This window comes from Chrysemys picta, chromosome 4 (genome assembly GCF_011386835.1).
Source record: "Chrysemys picta bellii isolate R12L10 chromosome 4, ASM1138683v2, whole genome shotgun sequence".
In the NCBI taxonomy this organism is placed as follows: Eukaryota; Metazoa; Chordata; order Testudines; family Emydidae; genus Chrysemys; species Chrysemys picta.
In genome coordinates, this window is record NC_088794.1 from 26326908 (window position 1) to 26348641 (window position 21734).

The window sequence follows — 21734 nt, forward strand, 5'->3', positions numbered from 1 at the left end:
CTGGCCAGATCTAACTAGCTCCTAACTTGTGGGTTTCAGGGGTACATTTTCTGTAGTGCATCTGCCTGTCACCCCTCTCAGTTGGAAATCTGCAGGACCACTTGTCCACCAGGGGCTGCCACAAGTAAGTCTGATCTTATTTTATCTGTAGAGCAGGCAGGATGTGAGGCACTATTTTACTAGCACCAGATCACTCAATCTCTGTGGACCTAAATACTAGAAGAGGGCACATTCTACATACCATATGAAGATCTCCTAACACAAGCATAGCCTTACTTCTCCTCAGCAGAAGACCTGCATGTCAGCCATTTCTGTATAACCTTCAAAATACAGTGCACCTGGCTACATGCATTGTGGGCTACCTTGCCTGTGTCAAAGGCATCTGGTAAAAGTCACCACTGGAGCCAGGCTGCCATCCAAATAAAATAGCCTTGCATGACAACTCTGCCAAGATAGCACAATGCCTGGATCTGAAAAGGGGTCGAGCATACTGGTGCTCTTCTCTCCTCCATACATCCAGGGTCACTCACATGAGGACCCATGGATTCTATTTCCACTCCTTACTGGGATAGCAGTTGGCATTCTGTGACTGGGCCCTAAGTGGGGGGTTCTGCCCCATTTGCTGGATGCTCTTTTCTCATTTCTCTGGAAGCCCTGGTGAACAATGCAAGGCCCTCTCCAACACTCTCTCGAAGTCACTGGTTCCTCAGGATCCAAAGTGGAACAGAACCCTTGGACTTGGTGAGTGCTTGTGGGTGAAGTTATCTCAGCAACCAGCCAGGCAAGATGGCAAAGACAAAGGTGAGTTAACACTAGTTAATGGTGTCCTGCTGGCATGGTAACCCTGAGTAACTGAGGGAGCCTGAAAGCTGGTGGCACTAGGCCAGACAGCTTCTTGGAGGGTGGCTAATCTCAGGTGCATTATAGCTTCTGAGCTCCAAGTTGCTGTACCCAGGAGTGGGTGGTTAGGATGAAGTTCATTATTCCAAGGGGTATCTAACTTGCTTTTTGACAGGGGTGGAGAGAATTGGGATGAAGGGACTCATACAGTGTCCCTGTAAAGCAGAGAGACAATCCTAACTCTCCCAACTAGGATCTCAAATGGGAGTAATGACTTCCCATTATATGGCAGGGGGCACCAGGGATCCTTCTACCCCCTGCAAGTCTGTGTTTGTCTCTCCTCCCCCCCCCCCACCCCCGATCCTGGCTCCAGAGAGGACCTGAACCCTATGCTTCTGCACACTGTGTTCCTGGCACTTCTCACTTATCATTGTGGCCTTAGTTACTGTTAGTGTGAGTTTGACCTGGAAGAGATGGAGTCAACTGAGAAGGCTCTGAAACTTTTTTGTAGTGGAGTTGTGAAATAAGACAAAACACATTGCATCTCGCTTGTGGGGGTATATTGTGGGTGGGAGTGCTCCCTACAGTGCTCTGACCTAGCAAAGGTCATGGTGGGTAGTCTGCAGCATTGCTCATTTTCCTGGGTGTCACAACTTCCTATGGTTGTGCTAAGGTAGCTAGCAATACTGTCCATGCCAAGGCTAGGTTGCAAATGTGGGGAGGAAACTGGAGATGGTAGGAAGAGCCACTTTCCATTCCCAGCTCCAATGAGGAACTTCAGAACAGCCTTTCTCCAGGACAAGAGGTGTTTTTGTCTTTTTTTTGGGGGGGGGGGAGACTTTGGACCCCATCCCCCCCAGTCACCTTATTCTCCATGGTCTGCCTCAAATGAACTAGAACTCTAACTCTGTTTTCCAACTCAAGGGGCTTAGAAGGAACTAATGGCTGATGCTACAGCATTCCTCTGTCTTCATCTCAAGCCTAGATGAACTTCTTTCTCGAGGTTAGACTTTAGTGAAGCAAGTTATTGGGCTCCATACAGACAAATACTTGCAGGCTATTTTTGTGGATTGGATGCAGATAAAAATTTTGTATGCACACAGGGCTTTACAGCTAGAGGTAACTAGGTGACATTTAATGGCCTCTGACACACAGGAGGTCAGACTAGCTGATCCAAGGGTCCCTTCTGGCCTTCAAGTCTATGTATGCTAGAACTACTAGAGCTGTGCAATAATGGGTTTTATAGAGGATAGTGAGTGCACTCCCCAGAGCAGAAACCGCTAGTCAAGGTTGTAGGGAAACAAACATCGAAGAAATGGAGAGGGCTCAATTTTCCACTCACTCTACCCACAACCGTGCTGCTAATTCAACTCTTCCACCAGGCTGCCATAGAGGCTGGTAAAACATTAGCACCAGGGAACCGTTAGTGGCTAACAGTTAGCTCTGATGTAGCAACACTACCCTCTACAGTTGGGGCACCATATCTGAAAACAGCCACCTCAGTGCAAGTATTACACAGATCTGTGGTTAATCAATGAACAGGTCAGATGCCCTCATCTGTCCAAGAAAGAAGTCTGTGAGAAATGCTCTTAACATGGGGTCAGCCTTGTTCTACCAACTTTCCTGCAGACCTATTGTGAAAACTGAGCAGAGGGTGTGCCTGTAAACAACTATGCCTTGCTTTGCACTTGAGGATAACTAGGTGTTCATGGGAGCAGGGCAGGGTTTATGATGTCCTCCTAAACAAAGGAACAGAGCACAGGGCAGGAGGCAGTTCCGGTGGATGTGTGAGGTAGGGTGTTTGTCACAGAACAACGAGGCTGGGGTTTTGAAAAACAACCTACCAATTCTGGAGGCTTAAAAAAAAAAAAAAAAAAAAAAAAAGCATGAAGAGCTTTCCTGGCAAAGTTAGAGAGATGGAGTCCTGTGGTTAAGTCAGGCCTGGTCTACACTACGAGTTTAGGTCGAATTTAGTAGTGTTAAATCGAATAAAGCCTGTACATGGCCACCCAACAAAGCCTTTTTTTTTTTTTTTTGTGACTTAAAGGCCCTTTAAACCGGTTTTTTTACTCCACCTCCGACGAGGGGATTAGCGCTAAAATTGGCCTTTCCAGGTCGGATTTGGGGTAGTGTGGACGGAATTCGACAGTATTGGCCTCTGGGAATTATCCCAGAGTGCTTCAGTGTGACCGCTCTGGACAGCACTCTCAATGCAGATGCACTGACCAGGTAGACAGGAAAAGCCCTGTGAACTTTTGAATTTCATTTCCTGTTTCTCCAGCATGGAGAGTACAGGTGACCACGCAGAGCTCATTAGCACAGGTAACCATGATGGAGTCCCAGGATCGCAAAAGAGCTCCAGAATGGACTGAACGGGAGGTAGGGGATCTGCTCGCCATATGGGGAGACGAATCAGTGCTAGCTAAACTCCGTAGCAGTAAACGAAATGGCAAAGTATTAGAAAAAGTCTCAAAGGCCATGAAGGACAGAGGCCATAACAGGGATGCACAGCAGTGCCGCATGAAAATCAAGGAGCTAAGGCGAGCTTACCACAAAGCCAGAGAGGCAAACGGAAGGTCCGGGGCAGAGCCGCAGACATGACGCTTCTACGTGGAGCTGTATGCCATGCTAGGGGGTGCAGCCACCACTACCCCAACTCTGTGCTTTGACTCCATCAATGGAGAATCACGCAACAGGGAAGCGGGGTCGGGGTACGAGGAAGATAGCTCACAGCAAGGAAGTGGAGAAACTGGTTTCCTGAACAGCCAGGATATGTTTATCACCCTGGACCTGGAACCAGTAACCCCCGAACTCACCCAAGGCCTTCAATAAGAGTTAAAGTTTTAAACTGCAGTGTGTCCTTCACTCCTCCCCCACCCCTCCAGGGCTACCTTGGCAGTTATTCCCCTAGTTGTGTGATGAATTAATAAAGAATGCATGAATGTGAAGTAACAATGACTTTATTGCCTCTGCAAGTGGTGCTCGAAGGGGAGTGGGGAGGGTGGTTAGCTTACAGGGAAGTAGAGTGAACAGGGGAGGGGATCATCAAGGAGAAACAAACAGAAGTCACAAAACTGGTTTTCAAAGCTTCTCTGATGTGCACCACGCCCTGCTGTACTCTTCTAACTGCCCTGGTCTCTGGCTGTGCGTAATCAATGGCCAGGCGATTTGCCTCAACCTCCCACCCTGCTATAAATGTCTCCCCCTTACTCTCACAGATATTGTGGAGCGCACAGCAAGCAGCAATAACAATTGGAATATTGGTTTCGCTGAGATCTATCTGAGTCAGTAAACTGCGCCAGCGCACTTTTAAACGTCCAAAAGCATGTTCTACCACCATTCTGCACTTGCTCACCCTATAGTTTAACAGGTCCTGACTACTGTCCAGGCTGCCTGTGTATGGCTTCATGAGCCATGGCATTAAGGGGTAGGCTGGGTCCCCCAGGATAACTATAGGCATTTCAACATCCCCAACGGTTATTTTCTGATCCGGGAAGAAAGTCCTTTCCTCCAGCTTTTGAAACAGAACAGAGTTCCTGAAGATGCGAGCATCATGTACCTTTCCCAGCCATCCCATGTTGATGTTAGTGAAACGTTCCTTGTGATCCACCAGGGCTTGCAGCGCATTGAAAAGTACCCTTTTCGGTTTATGTACTTGGTGGCTTGGTGCTCTGGTGACAAGATAGGGATATGGATTCCGTCTATCGCCCCACCACAGTTAGGGAATCCCATTGCAGCAAAGCCATCTACTATGACCTGCACGTTTCCCAGAGTCACTACCCTTGATATCAGCAGGTCTTTGATTGTGTTGGCTACTTGGATCACAGCAGCCCCCACAGTAGATTTGCCCACTCCAAATTGATTCCTGACTGACCGGTAGCTGTCTGGTGTTGCAAGCTTCCACAGGGCTATTGCCACTCGCTTCTCAACTGTGAGGGCTGCTCTTATCCTGGTATTCTGGTGTTTCAGGGCAGGGGAAAGTAAGTCACAAAGTTCCATGGAAGTGCCCTTACACATGCGAAAGTTTCGCAGCCACTGGGAATCATCCCACACCTACAACACGATGCGGTCCCACCAGTCTGTGCTTGTTTCCCAGGCCCAGAATCGGTGTTCCATGGCATGAACCTGCCCCAGTAATACCAGGATTTGCACATTGCTGGGGCCTGTACTTTGGGAGAGGTCTATGTCCATGTCAATTTCTTCATCACTCTTGTCGCTGAGCTGCAATCGCCTCCTCACCTGTTTTTGCTGTGGCATGTTCTGCCTCTGCATATACTCCAGGACAATGCGCGTGGTGTTCAGAGTGCTCATAATTGCTGCAGTGATCTGAGCGGGCTCCTTGATCCCAGTGCTATGGCATCTGGGCTGAAAAAAGGCGCGAAACTATTGTCTGAGGGAGGGAGGGGAGAGTGACGACATGGCTTACAGGGAATTAAAATCAACAAAGGTGGCTGTGCATCAGGGAGAAACACAAACAACTGTCACACAGAATGTCCCCCCCCAAAGATTGAACTCAAAACCCTGGGTTTAGCAGGCCGTTGATTTCACGGAGGGAGGGGGAAGCAAATGAATACAGAACAAATCTGGTCCATCTATCTTTTACATCTTAGGCTGGCAGCAGACGGTGCAGCATGACTGATAGCCATTGGCATCTTCTGGGTGCTTGGCAGAAGATGCTGCATTACGATTGCTAGCCATCATCGTCAAGACGGTGCAATAGAACTGCCGGCAGGACTGAGTCTCCAGGAGACAAAACGTGTCTGCCCAGGTGCCTCTGACCGAACTCACTGAGGAGTACGACAACGATGGATACCAGTCGTAATACAGCATCTGCTGCCAAAAGGCAAGGAGCTGCTGCTGTATAGCAATGCAGTCCCACGTCTGCCAGCACCCAATTAGCAGATGACGGCTACCAGTCATACTGCACCATCTACTGCCAAAAGGCAATTAGATACTGCTGTGTAGCAATGCAATATCCAGGCTTCAGTTGGAGGGTCTCTTGCTGAGCACTGCAGAGACTCACACAATGTGGCCCTGATCAGTGGGAGCCTCTATGTGCTACTGTAATGCAAGTACAAATTATTTCAGGTCCCAGCAAGTTCCATATTCTCAAGCTGGCTGCAGGGAAGGTTCTGTCTCCTGTGAGCCTCCCCAATGGAGTGTTGATAGGTATTATGTACCTGGTATTAATAAATATAGGGGGTGTTGGGCAGTTAACCAAATGTATTATGCTCTTTCCATGTCAATTCTGTTCACCCTTGTCAAGTATCCCGTAACACTGTAAAGCTGAAGTCAGCTTTGGCACGCCAAAGTAAGTGTCAAAGACAAAATGCATTAATGTTCGAGCTGGGGTGATACCATCCCAGACCAGTAGCTGGAATACTAGTATCTAAAACAAAGATGAGGAAGAAAAGGAACAAGTTAGGAAACTGTTTTTCAGTGATGTGTAAAGAGTTATGTAACTTGGAAAATACTCTTAGCTGAAATGTGTAAGATGAATTCAACAATGCTGCATGAGATGGCTTCCCAGAAACTGGTAGCCCATTGAACCCTTTCCCTGTACTGTACTGTTATAGACTTTTAGCAATAAACACGAGTGACCTTGGTTATTTGCTCTCTTGAATACATTTCATACAAAACCAAGGTGTGGTCTAGCAGTTGATCATACAACTTATCACCAATCCACCGTTTCTGATGGAGCACAAGAGCTCACAGCAGGAAAAGTGATTGCAGGTGGCTGAGGCCCACTTCCCCTGCAGGGTTTTGGAAATTGAGAGCCCTTGACTGGGGCTCAGTATTCAGTGGGAAGTCATGTGCAGAGAATGGCATGTGTGTGATGTGCACACAGCAAGGTGCAGATGAGTTCTGCATCAGTTCAAGCTCTCTCAGGCACTTACAGGTCACTGCTAACTATGAACTGCAATGACTGAACATGAAGGTCACAGATGCATGAATCACTGAGGCCGGAACTGTGAGGGTGGGGTACATGTCTTCTGGCTAATCATAAATGGGAGGTGTGGGCGGGATCTAAAGGACCTGGAAAGTCCAACACCTTGGCCTGGTCTACACTATGACTTTAATTCGGATTTAGCAGCGTTAAATCGAATTAACCCTGCACCCGGTCACACAACGAAGCCATTTATTTTGAAATAAAGGGCTATTAAAATCAATTTCTGTACTCCACTCCGATGAGCGGAGTAGTGCCAAAATCGATTTTGTCATTTCGAATGAGGGTTAGTGTAACCGCAATTCGATGGTATTGGCCTCCAGGAGCTATCCCACAGTGCACCATTGTGACCGCTCTGGACAGCAATCTGAACTCGGATGCACTGGGCAGGTAGACAGGAAAAGCCCCACGAACATTTGAATTTCATTTCCTGTTTGCCCAGTGTGGAGAACACAGGTGACCACAAATAGCTCATCAGCACAGGTAACCATGCAGGCCGATAATCGAAAAAGAGCACCAGCATGGACCGTACGGGAGGTACTGGATCTGATCGCTATATGGGGAGAGGATTCAGTGCTAGCAGAACTTCATTCAAAAAGACGAAATGCCAAAACTTTTGAAAAAAATCTCCAAGGGCATGATGGAGAGAGACCACAATAGGGACTCAGATCAGTGCCGCGTGAAAGTCAAGGAGCTCAGACAAGCCTATCAAAAAACAAAGGAGGCAAACGGTCGCTCCGGGTCAGAGCCGCGGACATGCCGCTTCTACGCCGAGCTGCATGCAATTCTAGCAGGGGGGCCACCACCACTACCCCACCTCTGACCGTGGATTCCGAGGCGGGGATAATCTCATCAGCTACACCTGAGGATTCTGCAGACGGGGAAGAGGAGGAGGAGGACGAGCTTGCAGTGAGCACCCAGCACTCCGTTCTCCCCAACAGCCAGGATCTTTTTCTCAGCCTGACTGAAGTACCCTCCCAACCCAGTATCCAAGACCACGACCCCATGGAAGGGACCTCAGGTGAGTTTACCTTTTAAAATATAAAACTTGTTTTAAAAGCAAGGGTTTTTAATGATTACTTTGCCCTGAGGACTTGGGATGCATTCGCAGCCAGTTCAGCTACTGGAAAAGTCTGTTAACATGTCTGGGGAGCGGAAATCCTCCAGGGACATCTCCATGAAGCTCTCCTGGAGGTACTCCAAAAGCCTTGCCACAAGGTTTCTGGGCAGTGCAGCCTTATTCCGTCCTCCATGGTAGGACACTTGACCGCGCCATGCTTGCAGCAAGTTATCTGGTATCATTGCATGACAAAGCCTGGCAGCGTATGGTCCTGGTGTTTGCTGGCATTCAAGCAACATCCGTTCTTTATCTTGCTGTGTGATCCTCAGGAGAGTGATATCGCTCATGGTAACCTGCTTGAAATACGGGAATTTAATTAAGGGGACAGAGGTGGCTGTTCCTACTGGGCTGTTTGCCTGTGGCTGAAAAGAAATCCTTCCCTGCAGTTAGCCAAGCGCGGGGGGGGGGGGGGGGGGGGGGGAATTGGCCCAGAGCTTTTCGCGTTTGGCTAGCAGGGATCTTCCCTGATACCAGCCACGCGGTGGGGGGAGGGGTAAAGCAATCATCCCAGAGAATTCATGGCGGGGTTGGGGGTGTTAGTTTGGTTCCTGCAGGGATCTTCCCTGATACCAGCCACGCGGTGTGTGTGTGTGTGGGGGGGGGGGGGATAAAGCGATCATCCAGAGAATTGGATGGAGGGGGGTGGTTAGTTTGTTTTCTGCTGCTGAAGGTTAACAGGAAAACCGCAGCACTCAACGGGCTTTGCTTGGTATGTGGGAAAGGAGGGCGCAGAAGCCAAAAGACAATGGCTTACCATGGCCGCATGCAAGCTGAATTCTGTTGCCCGGACCTGCGTCTGTGATCTCTAGCAGCAAAGCCACAGCCACTCAATATTAAGAGGCAAAATGCGACCTTGCACAGAAATCACATGTGCTATGTAATGTGAATAGTGTTGGTCACCGTGAAAGAGTATAAGCATTGTTCTGCAAAATGTATCTTTTTAAAAAATTCTCTCCTTTTTTCCCTCCCTCCAGCAACTGCAAATTCTTCAAGCCTCCCTCCTCCGTCCCGAAGGCTATCACAGATAAGACGTCAGAAAAAGAAGACGCAAGACGATATGTTCGCAGAAATCATGGAATCCACCCGCAGTGACAGAGCTCATCTGAATGAGTGGAAGGACACGGTTTCAAAGTATAGGAAAGAAGCCAGTGAACGTGAGGACAGGAGGGACCAACGTGAGGACAGGAGGGACCAACGTGAGGACAGGAGAGACGCTCGAGATGAGAGGTGGTGCAGGAAGATCAGAGGAGGTAGGATGCAACGCTGGGGCTGCTGCGTGAGCAAACAAACATGCTCTGGCGTCTGGTGGAGCTTTAGGAACGGCAGCAGGATAACAGAGTGCCGCTACAGCCCCTGTACCCCCCTCCCTCCTCCCCATGTTCCGTATCCTCCTCACCCAGACGTGTAAGAACGCGGGGGGGGGGGGGGGCTCCGTACACCTTCCCATTCCACCCCAGTGGACAGCCCAAGCAAAAGACTCATTTTTTTAACCTTTTTTTAGTGGCCTTTTCCTTCCCGCCGATCCTCCTCCCAAACCCCACCTGGGTTCCCTCCCTCTTTTTATAATCTATTAATAAAGAATAAATGATTTTTAAATGATAGTGACTTTATTTGGTTTAAAAGCAAGCTGGGGGAGGGGGAGGGTGGCTTCCTTACAGAGAATGAGTCAATAAAGGGGGCGGGTTTTCATGAAGGAGAAACAAACATATTTCACACTGTAGCCTGGCCAGTCATGAAACTGGTTTTCAAAGCTTCTCTGATGCACAGCGCTTCCTGGTGTGCTCTTCTAATCGCCCTGGTGTCTGGCTGCACGTAATCAGCAGCCAGGCGATTTGCCTCAGCCTCCCACCCTGCCATAAAGGTCTCACCCTTACTTTCACAGAGATTGTGGAGCACACCGCAAGCAGAAATAACAATGGGGATATTGGTTTGGCTGAGGTCTGAGCGAGTCAGTAACGATCGCCAGCGACCTTTTAAACGGCCAAATGCATATTCTACCACCATTCTGCACTTGCTCAGCCTGTAGTTGAACAGCTCCTGACTCCTGTCCAGGCTGCCTGTGTATGGCTTCATGAGCCATGGCATTAAGGGGTAGGCTGGGTCCCCAAGAATAACTATTGGCATTTCAACATCCCCAACGGTTATTTTCTGGTCCGGAAAGTAAGTCCCTTGCTGCAGCCCTTTAAACAGAGTAGTGTTCCTGAAGACGCAAGCGTCATGAACCCTTCCCGGCCAGCCCAGGTTGATGTTGGTGAAATGTCCCTTGTGATCCACAAGTGCTTGCAGCACCATTGAAAAGTACCCCTTGCGGTTTATGTACTGGGTACCCTGGTGCTCCGGTGCCAAGATAGGGATATGGGTTCCATCTATCGCCCCACCAGTTAGGGAATCCCATTGCACCAAAGTCATCCACTATGACCTGCACATTTCCCCAAGTCACTACCTTTCGTAGCAGCACCTGAGTGATTGCTTTGGCTACTTGGATCACAACAGTCCCCACAGTAGATTTGCCCACTCCAAATTGATTCCCGACTGACCGGTAGCTGTCTGGCGTTGCAAGCTTCCACAGGGCTATCGCCACTCGCTTCTCAACTGTGAGGGCTGCTCTCATCTTGGTATTCTGGCGTTTCAGGGCAGGGGACAGCAAGTCACAAAGTTCCATGAAAGTGCCCTTAACGCATGCGAAAGTTCCGCAGCCACTGGGAATCATCCCACACCTGCAACACTATGTGGTCCCACCAGTCTGTGCTTGTTTCCCTTGCCCAAAATTGGCGTTCCATGGATAGAACCTGCCCCATTAACAACATGATCTCCAAAGCACCGGGGCCCGCGGTTTGAGAGAATTCTGTGTCTGTGTCCATGTCCATGTCCTCATCACGCTTGTCGCTGCGCTGCCGACGCCTCCTCGCCTCGTTTTTCTGGTCCTGGCTCAGCATAAACTCCACGAGAACGCGCGAGGTGTTTACAATGTTCATGAGTGCTGTCTTGAGCTGAGCGGGCTCCATGCTTGCCGTGGTATGGAGTCTGCAGTGTTCACCCAGGAAAAAAGGCACGAAATGGTTGTCTGCTGTCCGTTGCTTTCATGCAGGGGGGAGGGAGGGGTGAGGCTGTACCCAGAACCACCTGTGACAATGTTTTTTGTCCCATCAGGCACTGGGATCTCAACCTAGAATTCCAATGGGCGGGGGAGACTGTGGGAACTATGGGATAGCTATGGGATAGCTACCCACAGTGCAACGCTCCGGAAATCAACGCTAGCCCCGGTACATGGACGCACACCGCCGAATTAATGTGCTTAGTGTGGCCGCATACATTTGACTTTATACAACCTGTTTCCCAAATTCGAATGATATAAATTCGGATTAATCCCGTAGTGTAGACATACCCCTTGTGTATGTAACTTATTCCCACTCAGCACAGCTCTCTGGCCCTCTAGTGATAACTGGCTACAGGGAGCCTGCTACAGCCATGACTGGCTGATGCAGATGCTCATGTGTTATGAGCCAAAGGTTCCCTCACTCAGTCCCTACTGTTGCTATTTCACAGAGGAGCATAACCTTAGGGGTGTCTAGTCAGAGGGCAGCTGGTTCAAAGGACTTTTCATCCCCAAGGCTTTCAGTGTCAGTTTGCCGAGCCCTGAGAAATGGTGCTGCTTAAAGCTGCTGGGAAGATAGAATCTTGCCAGCATTTCAGCCCAGGTTGTCTAGCCAGCACCACAGTTGGCTTCATACCAATGCTGAATAAGATGGAGGGTAGGACTGATTCTTGCCACAGCAGGGTCGAGCCCTAACAGCTGCTTGAGAAGCTGCTGTGATAGCAAGATGGGTGTTTGAACCATGCCTGCAGCTACCATTAGGGGCAAGGATCTCACTGGCTTTCACACAGAGTGGATCTGATCAGTGAAATATCTAAGGAAAAGGCAGCTGCTGAAGTGGTACCAATGGCTCCTTTGAGGGGAGAAGCCAGCACACCTGTGGCTAATGAGCTGCTTCCTAAGTGGGTTTTAAAAGACGGCACCTAGGCTATATAAATGGGGGCAGGCCTGAGAACAATCAGGAAATGGGCAAGAGGTCTCCAGGGAATGCTCACTGCAGACCCTCCTTGGAGAGAGGGAGGAAGTGTCAGGAAGCCAATGGCGGGGCTGGGCCTGCTGCCCTTCCTGCACGAGAGAAGGCTGAAGGCAGCAACAGGGTAAGCTGGCTCTCTCAGAGCCAGGTGGGGCTGAAAGCTGGGCACGAGGTGTGAGGAGACACCAGAGCTGTCCTGGAGAGTCTGAGCATGGTGAGAGATCAGCACTGTACTTCATGTGCTGCAGATACAATTTGTACTGTGCTGGGGAATTCTGGACTCCTGTGGTAGTTTCTTGCAATAAATTAACCCTGCAAGGGTATGCACATTTGGAAAGTCTTTAAGGACTATTTCTGGGGAAATAGGCAGGTGTACTAGTCGTGGGCTCCAGCAGGGCCACCCTTTGACAAATCCCTTTCAAACCCCACTAAAATGACCCATTTCATCTTTAGTGTTCAAACTGCAACAAAACTAAATTCTGTGCATCTGTGAATTTCTGTGGGAGGCCTGATCTGGTGGTTAGACCAAGGGCTAGGGCTTCAGGCCTGCAGCCTGCTATTCCCAGCCCTGCTACGTGACCTCTGCCACATTCACTGCCCTTACTGTAGCGTGGGATTGTGATACGTTCCGTACCTACTTTGCAGAGGACTGGGGAGGATTCATATTCTTAAAGGGTTTGGAGATCACTAGCTGAGGGGCACGTGAGAAATAGCAAGAGCCTGTTTGTACAAGAAGCTACAGCAAGTCCAATGCTATCCCACAAACTCAAAGGAGGTGAATAATTTCACAACTCATCCAGGTACCAGGACTTTACTCATCAGCTGAGAACTGCAGGGAGATGGGGCCAGGGGATACTGACCCTATGCAGGCTCCCACCTCTCTTCCGGTCATCACTACTCAAATAGCACTGGGAGCACTTAAAAGGGATTCAGATGATGTGGATAGTATCTCTTACCCTTAGATCCCCTTGCCCAAGGTCTAGGGGCTCTTTCCCCTGCATGCGCTACCTCACAGCTCATCAGGGAGGAGGTACACACAACTCCCACACCCCAAGAGGGTTCAACATGCTTTATTTATTTATTTATTTTACTGAAAGTAGATAGCTGCTTACAAAAAAAAAATGCACATTTCCCCATCCCCCACTTCTCTCCCCTTCCTATGCCATCCCTCTCTTTCCCCCACCCAGCCTCTCATTCACAGCTGTCTGTCAGTGGATGGGTTTGGTTCCATTTCGTTTGTTACAATCACAGAACAGAATCTAAACTGGAAAGAAACACGAAACTGGAAAAACAAAGCCTTTGAGCACAGGGAAGGGGGTGCGCTAGGTTGGCCTCCCCCCTGATATCTCAAAGTAAAGCAATGATAACCCCACCCACCCACGTTACCTCCCCCCAATAACCCCAACACTACAGTGAAGGACACAGCCCATTCTCCCAGATCCTAGGAAAAGAGGCTACAGACTGTAGAACTTCAGGCTCCTGTCCATGCCCGTGGAAGCGATGAATTTAGCATGGTGGCCAAAGGCCACACCCGTAGTCAGGCCACTGTGCTCTGTAGGGAGACATGAGAGATGATTAGGGGAGAGACACCAGATGGTTAATTTGCAATTCATCCTACTAGACCTTCCCCTCCATCTCAGGGCCACCTCACGCAGCGCACTCCATGGGAATGGGGTCTCAGGGACACAGTGAAAGGAGCAGCTCGCTCATCCACTCGCTGAACCCAGCACAGGCACATGAGTCTCCCAGCTGAGCACCTCACCTGTGAAGTGGAGGATTTCCGTCCACTGCTTGCAGATGTAGATCTGGACGTCCGTGCCACCCAGGGCCAAGTATGTACCGCTCTGGTCAAATATGAGGGACTTCACCTACAGAGAAGAGAGAGATCTGAGCCCCAAGCACAACTCTGAGCCAGACCCGGGGGCGCTCTCCCCCCTGTACCAGGCTGCCAGGAACTCACTCCCCCATACACATACTAAGCAACCCCCTCCCCCACACACTCACCTACTCCTACCATACAGCTGGCTCCCAGAGGGGCACCTCTCCCCATATACCCACCCTGGGCAGAGGGAGAACCCCCAACACACCCCATACCAGGCACTGGCTCCCTGATGCAGGGAGAAGCCCAGTCAAACTAGGATGCACAAGGACATGGAGGAAAAGCCACCAGGTCACACCCCTCAGCTGGCTCATATCAGGGAGAGATTGGGGGAGCAGGGACAGGGCTTGACAGAGCAGGAGAATCGCATGCACCTCAAAGTTATTGTCCAGCTGCAGCGTCTTGAAGTTCTTGAGCTTGCGCAGATCCCAGAGTTTGACAGAGGAGTCGTCAGCGGCCGTGGCCAGGTAGTAGCCGTTCTCTGAGAATGCGATGCTGGTGATGGGACCGGAGTGCCCTGGGAAGTTGGCCACATTGGTGCGTTCCTGAGACAGACAGACAGTTAGTTGCCCATGGCTGAAAGGCAGGCACCGAGTCGAGCCAGGGCCAGCTGGGAAAAGATGGGGGCAGCAGGTAGGCTGGATCTTCCCTTCCCATGAAGAGAGCTTGATCCAGGGGACAGGAGCCTTCTCCGCCCGCCTTTGTGCTGTGATAGATTCTCATCCCCCACAACCAGACTCCGGCTACAGAGTGACTCTTTCCCTGGGGAAAGCACCCAGCTAGGACATCTGTGCACACTATCCAACAGGGGCCAGAGTGGAAGACATATGTGATAGCCAAGCTCCATCTACCACCCAAGCTCCGCCTACTCATGGCCAGCTCTCCATAGTAAGACCATACCTCTCTTTTCCTGCGTGCTTCAACCAGCACTGAACAATGTCAACGCTAATGTACAGCATCGTTACATTGCAAAGCTAACATCACTGAGGTGAATGGAGCACTTCGCCCCCAACTGGTTCAGGCTTTCTGCAAACTCAGGCAGCCACTGCTGCGTCACTCACACACCAGTCACGTGGGAAATGGTTGTAACAACAAGGTAAGAGCTAGAGGCATCTTTCTTTTACTGAAAGCAGAGATCCTAGTGTGCCAGGGAGGAGGCCCTAGCTGGCCTGACAGCCCCATGCTCTAGAAAGTATACAGGGACCAGGCCTCGGTCTGAGCACGCTCCTAGCCATGAGACTGGAGCTGCCAACATGCCAACATCCTCCAATACCAGGCTCCGCAGCGTCAGGCACACCCAGCCAGCCAACCCTACCTTCAAGTCCCAGATCTTGATTTGAGAGTCCATAGTCCCCGTCCCAAAAATGAGCCCATCAGGGTGGAACTGAGCACAGGTGAGAGCTGCAGAGACAGAGAGAGACAGAGATATTCAGTGACACTGCCGGGGGGGAGAGGGGGAACACACATCTCAATTGGATAACAAAAGGACACAGCAGAAAGCAAGTCCTCTCCCAGCCTTCCCCATCACAGGGTTCTCAAGGACTCGTGTGACACAGAACACAGCCCTTCCTGCAGCCTCTTCCCCAGCAAGAATACAGAAAGATTATCTAGGAGAAAACATTATTCTAATATATAAAATAATTTCTTTAAAAGGAGCTGCTAAAAATGCTACAGAAAGCAACTTTATCTGATTTGATATTGGACTCCACTTAAACTGTACACTAGATTAACATACAGGGAGTGAAAACATGTAATTCAAGGTTAATAGTGAGCATGTTCTACGGCAGAGGTCTCAAACACGCGGCTCACGGGGCTATTTCCTGCGGCCTGCACACCCCCCCGGCCTACCTTCAGGCCAGGGGTGGGCAAACTACACCCGCGGGATTGCCCCCCTCAAGCCCCACGCCGCTCCCTGAAGCAGCTGGCATCATGTCCTTGCGGCCGGGGGAGAGGAGCAGAGGGCTCCCTGTGTTGCCCTGATTTCCAGGCACCATCCCCCCGCAGCTCCCATTGGCCGGGAACGGGGAACCGTGGCCAATGGGAGCTTCAGGGGAAGTACCTGGAGGAGCAGCAAGCAGCATGCGGAGCCCTGCGTCCCCCCTCCCACAGGAGCTGCAGGGACATGGTTCCAGCTGCTTCGCGGAGCGGGGCCAGGGCAGGCAGCCAGCGTGCCCTGGCCCTGGTGTGCACCGCGGCCACCCCGGATCTTCCTTTGGAAGAGGCGGGGCCTCATGGAAGGGGTGGAGTGGGGGCAGGGCCGGGGGCAACGAGGGGTGTGTGTGTCAGTGATGTGGCCCTCATGGCCATTTGAGTTTGAGACCCCTGTTCTACGGTCTATTTCTATTTCTGAAACGGATGTTCTTAACAAGCTCCTCATCTTACGCTTTAGAAAAATCATCCAGCTAAAATTAAATGGAGCACAATGACCCTGCGAGCCAGGGGTCCCTGATACCCAGCCCTTACCGCAGCCAGAGGTCTCATCTGTGACCTTGGTGAGCACGCGGCCCGTCTGGATATCAGAGAAAGCCCAGTACTGAAAGAGAGGAACAAGGAGTGAGTGCATCCCACAGCCGCCAGCCCTCCACTGCCTCCTGCCCACTCCAGCTCGCTGATGGACGTGAGCTCCAACAACATGGGGGGGGAAGGAGGGGTCACGGGTGACCTGGGTCTCACCTGGTCATCAGAGGAGCTCAGGAGATAGTCGCCGGTGGCATGCAAACTCAGCCCTGTCACGGCGCTCTCATGGGCCCGGACAACCTGCACGCAAGTGGCGCTTGGGACCGACCAAATCCGGATAGTGGCATCAGGAGAAGCAGAGAACACCAGCTCCTAGGTGTGTGAAGAGAGAACATGCACAGGGGTTAGAGCACCAACATTGGGAGGGACGAGAAGAGGTTAATACCAAGGCACATTGTAGGAGGGGACCAGACTGCGATATGGCCTGGAGACCCCCAAGAGGTGGCCCCAGAATCCCTCCCGCAGCATGGCACGGCCAGAGGAGATGGGGAGTTGGCCCTGGCCCTTACCTGGGACGGATGGAACACCACACTGGTGACCTTCTTGGCGTGCCCTTTGAGTGTCGCCAGGATCTGCTCCGAGCTCTTGTCAAAGACGATGACATTTTTATCCGCCCCGCCTGGAACACAAACAGAGAGGGGTGGGGCCCAGAGCTGTGCAGACCCATCTCCCCTCAACATCCACCACCCTGGAACTAAAGGAGACCCACAATCCCTAGCAACTGGGTGTAGAGAGGTCCTTACAGTCCTCTACCTCATCCCCACCAGACCGCAGCCGGAAGAGGGGTGTGCCCAGGAAACAGGGAGACTTTTGACCCCTATCCCCGCCCTCTGGCAAACATCAGCAGCGGGTTCCAGAGGCCATAATCCCTGCCAGCCTGGTGGAAGAAGCTGGCACCGAGGCGGCTGTCTTACCGGTGAGGATCTTGTTGGTGTCGGAAGGACAGAGGTCCAGAGCGAGGATCCCTGGGATGCTGGCGCTGTGCAAGCCCTGTACAAAGAAAAGGGGGTCAGACAGAACCACTGTCAAGCAGGAAGAGCCCCTCGAGGCAGGGAGGGATCCTAACAAAGAGCTCTGGGTACAGACTCCATAACCGGGACTCTTTGTTCCCACCCAGATCTGCTCGCACCCTGCTATATTCCCCCACCTCCCTCCCTCCCCAGTGCTTGTGAGCCAGCACCTGTTCGGCTCAGATGGGAGAAGCAAGCAGGAGACAGCTCAGGGTCCACGTGACAAGAGATGCACCAGGGCTAACAGCCCACCTGCTGAGAGGAGACTCCAGAGCCTCAGTGGACCAAGAGGGAGAAGCAGCGACTGTGCCCTAGCAGCACAGCGCCTCCTGCTGCCACAGTAGGGTCGGGACAAAATGTGCCCAGGTTCTGAAAGGCAGCACAGCCCTCTGTAGTTGCATAAGGGACTGGGCCATCTGGGGAAGGCATTCGCTGCATTCAGCAAGGTTTGAGACACCAAAAGTTAACTTTCGACCATCTGCATCAGAGAACTCACCACATGTGAGGCCACCTGTCGATACTTGCTGAGCTCCTCTGGCTTCACCAGCTCCTCTGGAACCGTCTTGCCTCTCTGAAGAAGGAAGAGCACCCAAAGAGAAATGACCATGCTCCTGGGAGAGCACCCAGCCCCGTCTTTCCCCCACCCGGCCAACCCCACCCAGGGAACAGAGAGATCCTCCTCCTCCTCACAGGACAGATTCCCTCAATAGAGACCTCCAAAACCACTGAGCTCACCTCCCTGCTTCTTCACCCCCGCTCCAATGGAGAGCCCCCTCCCAACTCAGACCCCTCCAGATCCTGCCCCCCACCGCAGGGAAGGAAGGGGATCCAGGGAGCAGGGTCTCACCTTCTTACGCTCCGTGGTCAGCACCGTGGCTTTGTCTTGAAGCTGGAAAACAAAAAAGTGAACTCAGGAATTGTGACGCAAACAGACGGAAGGCTGGCACAGGAGGGCAGCTCTCTGACTGCCTGCACCATGCAGGAACCAGGGCACAACAGATGGGGCAGGGAGATGGAAAAGAAGCGACTGCATGGGAAGCAGGAATGAAAGTCGCTCCTGCAGCAGAGCAAAGGGTGAATCTGGGACAGATGACTCTTTACCTTCTGGACGATCTCGGGGGTCATGCCTGCCAGCTCTCCCAGATCCATCGGCTCGCCAGCACCCTGGATTGGGGAAAGAAGAGGCCCATGAGTCCAGCAGGAGAAGAGAGCACAGTCAGGAGACACAAGGAGAGAGCTGTGCAGGAGGGACTCACCGTGATGTTGGGCTGGGAAGACGGCACAGCCTGGGGGACTATGAGGCCAGCCTGGGGTTTCAGAGTCGCCAACGCTGTGGAGACACAAACAGCGGCTCAATGGGTTAAAATGGGAGCCAACTGCAGGCTCACAGGAGTGCCACAGAGGTTCCGTTACAGCTACCTTTTCCCATCAGTACTGACCCCTGCCTGCTCCAGAGGCGCAAGCTCCTCCCCCTGCCTGCTCCTAGGGCATTAGAGTCAGAATCCCTCCCTGGACTGATTCTCCCCATGGTGCTGCAGCCTTGTTCTCAGTCAGACCCCCTTCCCCCACCGATTTACCTTCTCTGGCAGCAGTGACCTCTTTGGTGAGACGGGCAATGACGCGGCAGGCAGCGTCGTGCTGGTACAGTGCGTGCGACAGCTCCTGGCGGGTGGTCTGCAGCTGCTGGCGGAGCGTGAAGCTGTGCAGCATAACGGCGTCCTATGGAAGGACTCGCAATGTGAGGGAGCCAGCCAGGGCTCAATGCTCTGCCCACCCCAGCTCAGCAAGCTCCGCCCACCTCGGTAAGTAGAGTGGATGGCTTCACCCGACCTCAGCAAGCAAAGAGGGTGGGTCCTCCCATCCAATCGGAGCAGAATCTTGTTCTTTCTGCTGCCCCAGCACTCCTCCCATCATCTGCCCACTTCATTGGCCCCCAACACTATCCCCATGACAGCACTTACCCACTCATCCTGAAGGGCTTTCAGAATGGCCGGGATGCTGGTGGCCGAGGGTGGCTTGGGCCGGATTGGGTGGGCAACTGTGAATGAGACATACAGGGGTGTGTTAGCCTCAGCACCAAGGATTAATCCCTTTCCCTACTTCCTGCATCTCTACTTTTTCTCCATCCCCAACACCCACCCTCAAACACACCCACTCATCCACCCCTTTATCCAGATCCATTTGCACCCTCACTTCATCCTCTACAGTATGCCTACATCAGCTGTTGGTGGAAGAATCTCATTAGAAAATGAGGCTATTAACGTATCTCTGCAGTCACCATACTGGGTCACAGCATCTAAGTTGGTGTCTGACCTACTACCGCACCAGATCAGGCTAGTGGCCCAGCTAGCTCAGTAGCCTACCTAGGATAGTGGCCAGTATCAGGTACAGCAGAGACCCCCAAACCCCGGTGATGCAACTCTTGTGATAGTGTGAACTGTCAATGGGAGGGAGAGGAATAGAAATCCCTAAGCAGCTGACTCCATTTAACCAGTCCTCTCAGAGGCTGTTGGGAGTGGGAGGACTCTGGGCCTATACAAGCCAAACCCAGCTCATTCCAACAAGGGAGAGAACGAAGAGGCAGAATTAAAAAAAACCTGACTGCATGTCAAGAGAAAAAACATCTCCAGAAAGGAGCCAGAGGAGAGCCAAACTCCTTGGGAAAAAGGCACAGAGTTTGGTGAAAGTGGGCCTGCCTCCCCAGGAAACTTTGGACTTGCCTGAGAAGAGGACTATGGGGAAATCCTAAAAATTCTGGGTGTAGGTGACGATAAAATGAATACTGCCATTTTATAAGGGCTCCTACATTCTCTTGGTGTCCTTCCTTCCCCAACCCTTTCTGTGATGGTCAGACCAACCTGGCCCACCAGGCAATTGCTTGGTGAACTGTGGGAGCTCAGGCCATCAGGGTAGTAGTGATGGTCTGCCCAACTCCCTGGAGCTGGTGAGAATCCACCAGGTCACACCTCTAGCTCCGCTCCCCTCTACTTGATACCTTTGATGTCGATCAGTTGCTCTTCAGACAGCGGCTGGTTGTTCACTGGGTCAGTCCCATTCTCCGCAATGTACTTTTCAATCAGTCTTCGCTCATAGACGTGGTTTGAGACCGGAGACACGCAGGGGTGCTCTGGCACCTCATTTGAGACTGCAGGGGTGACAAATGGCCAAACAGAGCCTAAATCCCCACCAGTACCCCATGCTTACCAGAGGACAGAGAAGCCCCAAGACAAAGGTAACAAGACACAGATCAATCTTTCCTACAGCCTCTCCAGGGGCAGCATTGTCTCCACGTTTACCCTATTCTTTTTCTATGTATGCTAGTGTTTTTCCTGATTTTAGCTCCACTGATTCTCCCCCCCCCTCCTCCTCCACTTATTTATTTAGGGACACAGTGGCCAAAGGGTTACGGTGCTCCACCACAATCCTGAAGGTTGTGGGTTCGAGTCACACTGGATCGAACTCTGGAAGGCCACCTTCAATTCACCCAGCTGCAAAATGGGCACCTGATCCCTTGGGCAGCCAAAGGTGGGTGACGCCGACCCCATCGCTGTGTTGGCTATGAAACTTCCTTGCCCTAACACCTCAGCCCGGGGATCTGTTTGTCTGCCCTTGAGCCTTCCCAACCCAGACACTGCTCCTTTCTCAGGAACCACACGACGCCGGCGGGGGAGCGCTGAGGCGAAGCGGCCATGCAGAGGGAGGAATACAGACTCGGGGCCCTGCGGGGGGAGGGGGCGGGGTCACTGGCTGTGCAGAGGAGCCAGGTTCGAGGCCCCCGAGGGGACGTGGGGGGGCCTGTTTTTAGAGTCTCCTCGGTGGGCTCCTTGCGCTGGGGAAACACCAGGGCCCGCGTGGTGGGGGGGTGTCAGCTCCAACGGGGCCGGCTCGGGAAGGGCCCCCGCTCCGCAAGCTCCCAGTCCGTCACTCACTCGAGCATATGAGGGACATGGCGACGTCTCCCCTACGGGTCCCGGTTCTGCTTCCGGGTCACGGGTTCTGCTTCCGGGGGAGGGGAAAGGGTGTCCCCTCTCCGTGTCCCAACCGAGGCCGGTCCCGTTCCGCGTCTACTCGCTCACGCGGGGCCCCAGCGCGCGCGGGAGACTCCGGAGTCCCGCCCTCGCCGGAAACGGAACTTTACTCTTCCCGGCATGCCCCGGGCCGGCTAACCGCATAGATCGGGAACTTCCGGCTACCGCTCGGGCGTTTCCGGAGGGGGAGCACTGCCTGGCTGGAACGGCCGCTCCCGGCATGCACCTCTTCCTGGAGACTGTAATTCCCAGAATGCACTGGGCGGACACTACCCGGCCCACCCGCATGACTACAATTCCCAGCGGCCCTGGGTCTGGTGCTGAAT

General features: G+C 52.2%; 1 protein-coding gene across 1 annotated transcript; it reads right to left on the bottom strand.

Moving 5' to 3' along the window:
* Positions 1-13028: 13028 nt before the first annotated feature.
* PRPF19 (pre-mRNA processing factor 19) lies at positions 13029-21573 on the bottom strand. The gene is made up of 16 exons (XM_005309634.4): positions 21310-21573; positions 20376-20525; positions 19342-19418; positions 18958-19099; positions 18637-18710; positions 18482-18544; positions 18228-18269; positions 17877-17951; positions 17285-17360; positions 16880-16989; positions 16527-16682; positions 16317-16386; positions 15169-15254; positions 14228-14398; positions 13737-13842; positions 13029-13526 (listed from the first exon to the last, which is right to left on the bottom strand). The coding sequence occupies exons 1-16, from the start codon at positions 21326-21328 to the stop codon at positions 13429-13431; spliced, it is 1515 nt and encodes a 504-aa protein (XP_005309691.1). The 5' UTR covers positions 21329-21573; the 3' UTR covers positions 13029-13428.
* Between the last annotated feature and the right edge of the window lie 161 nt (positions 21574-21734).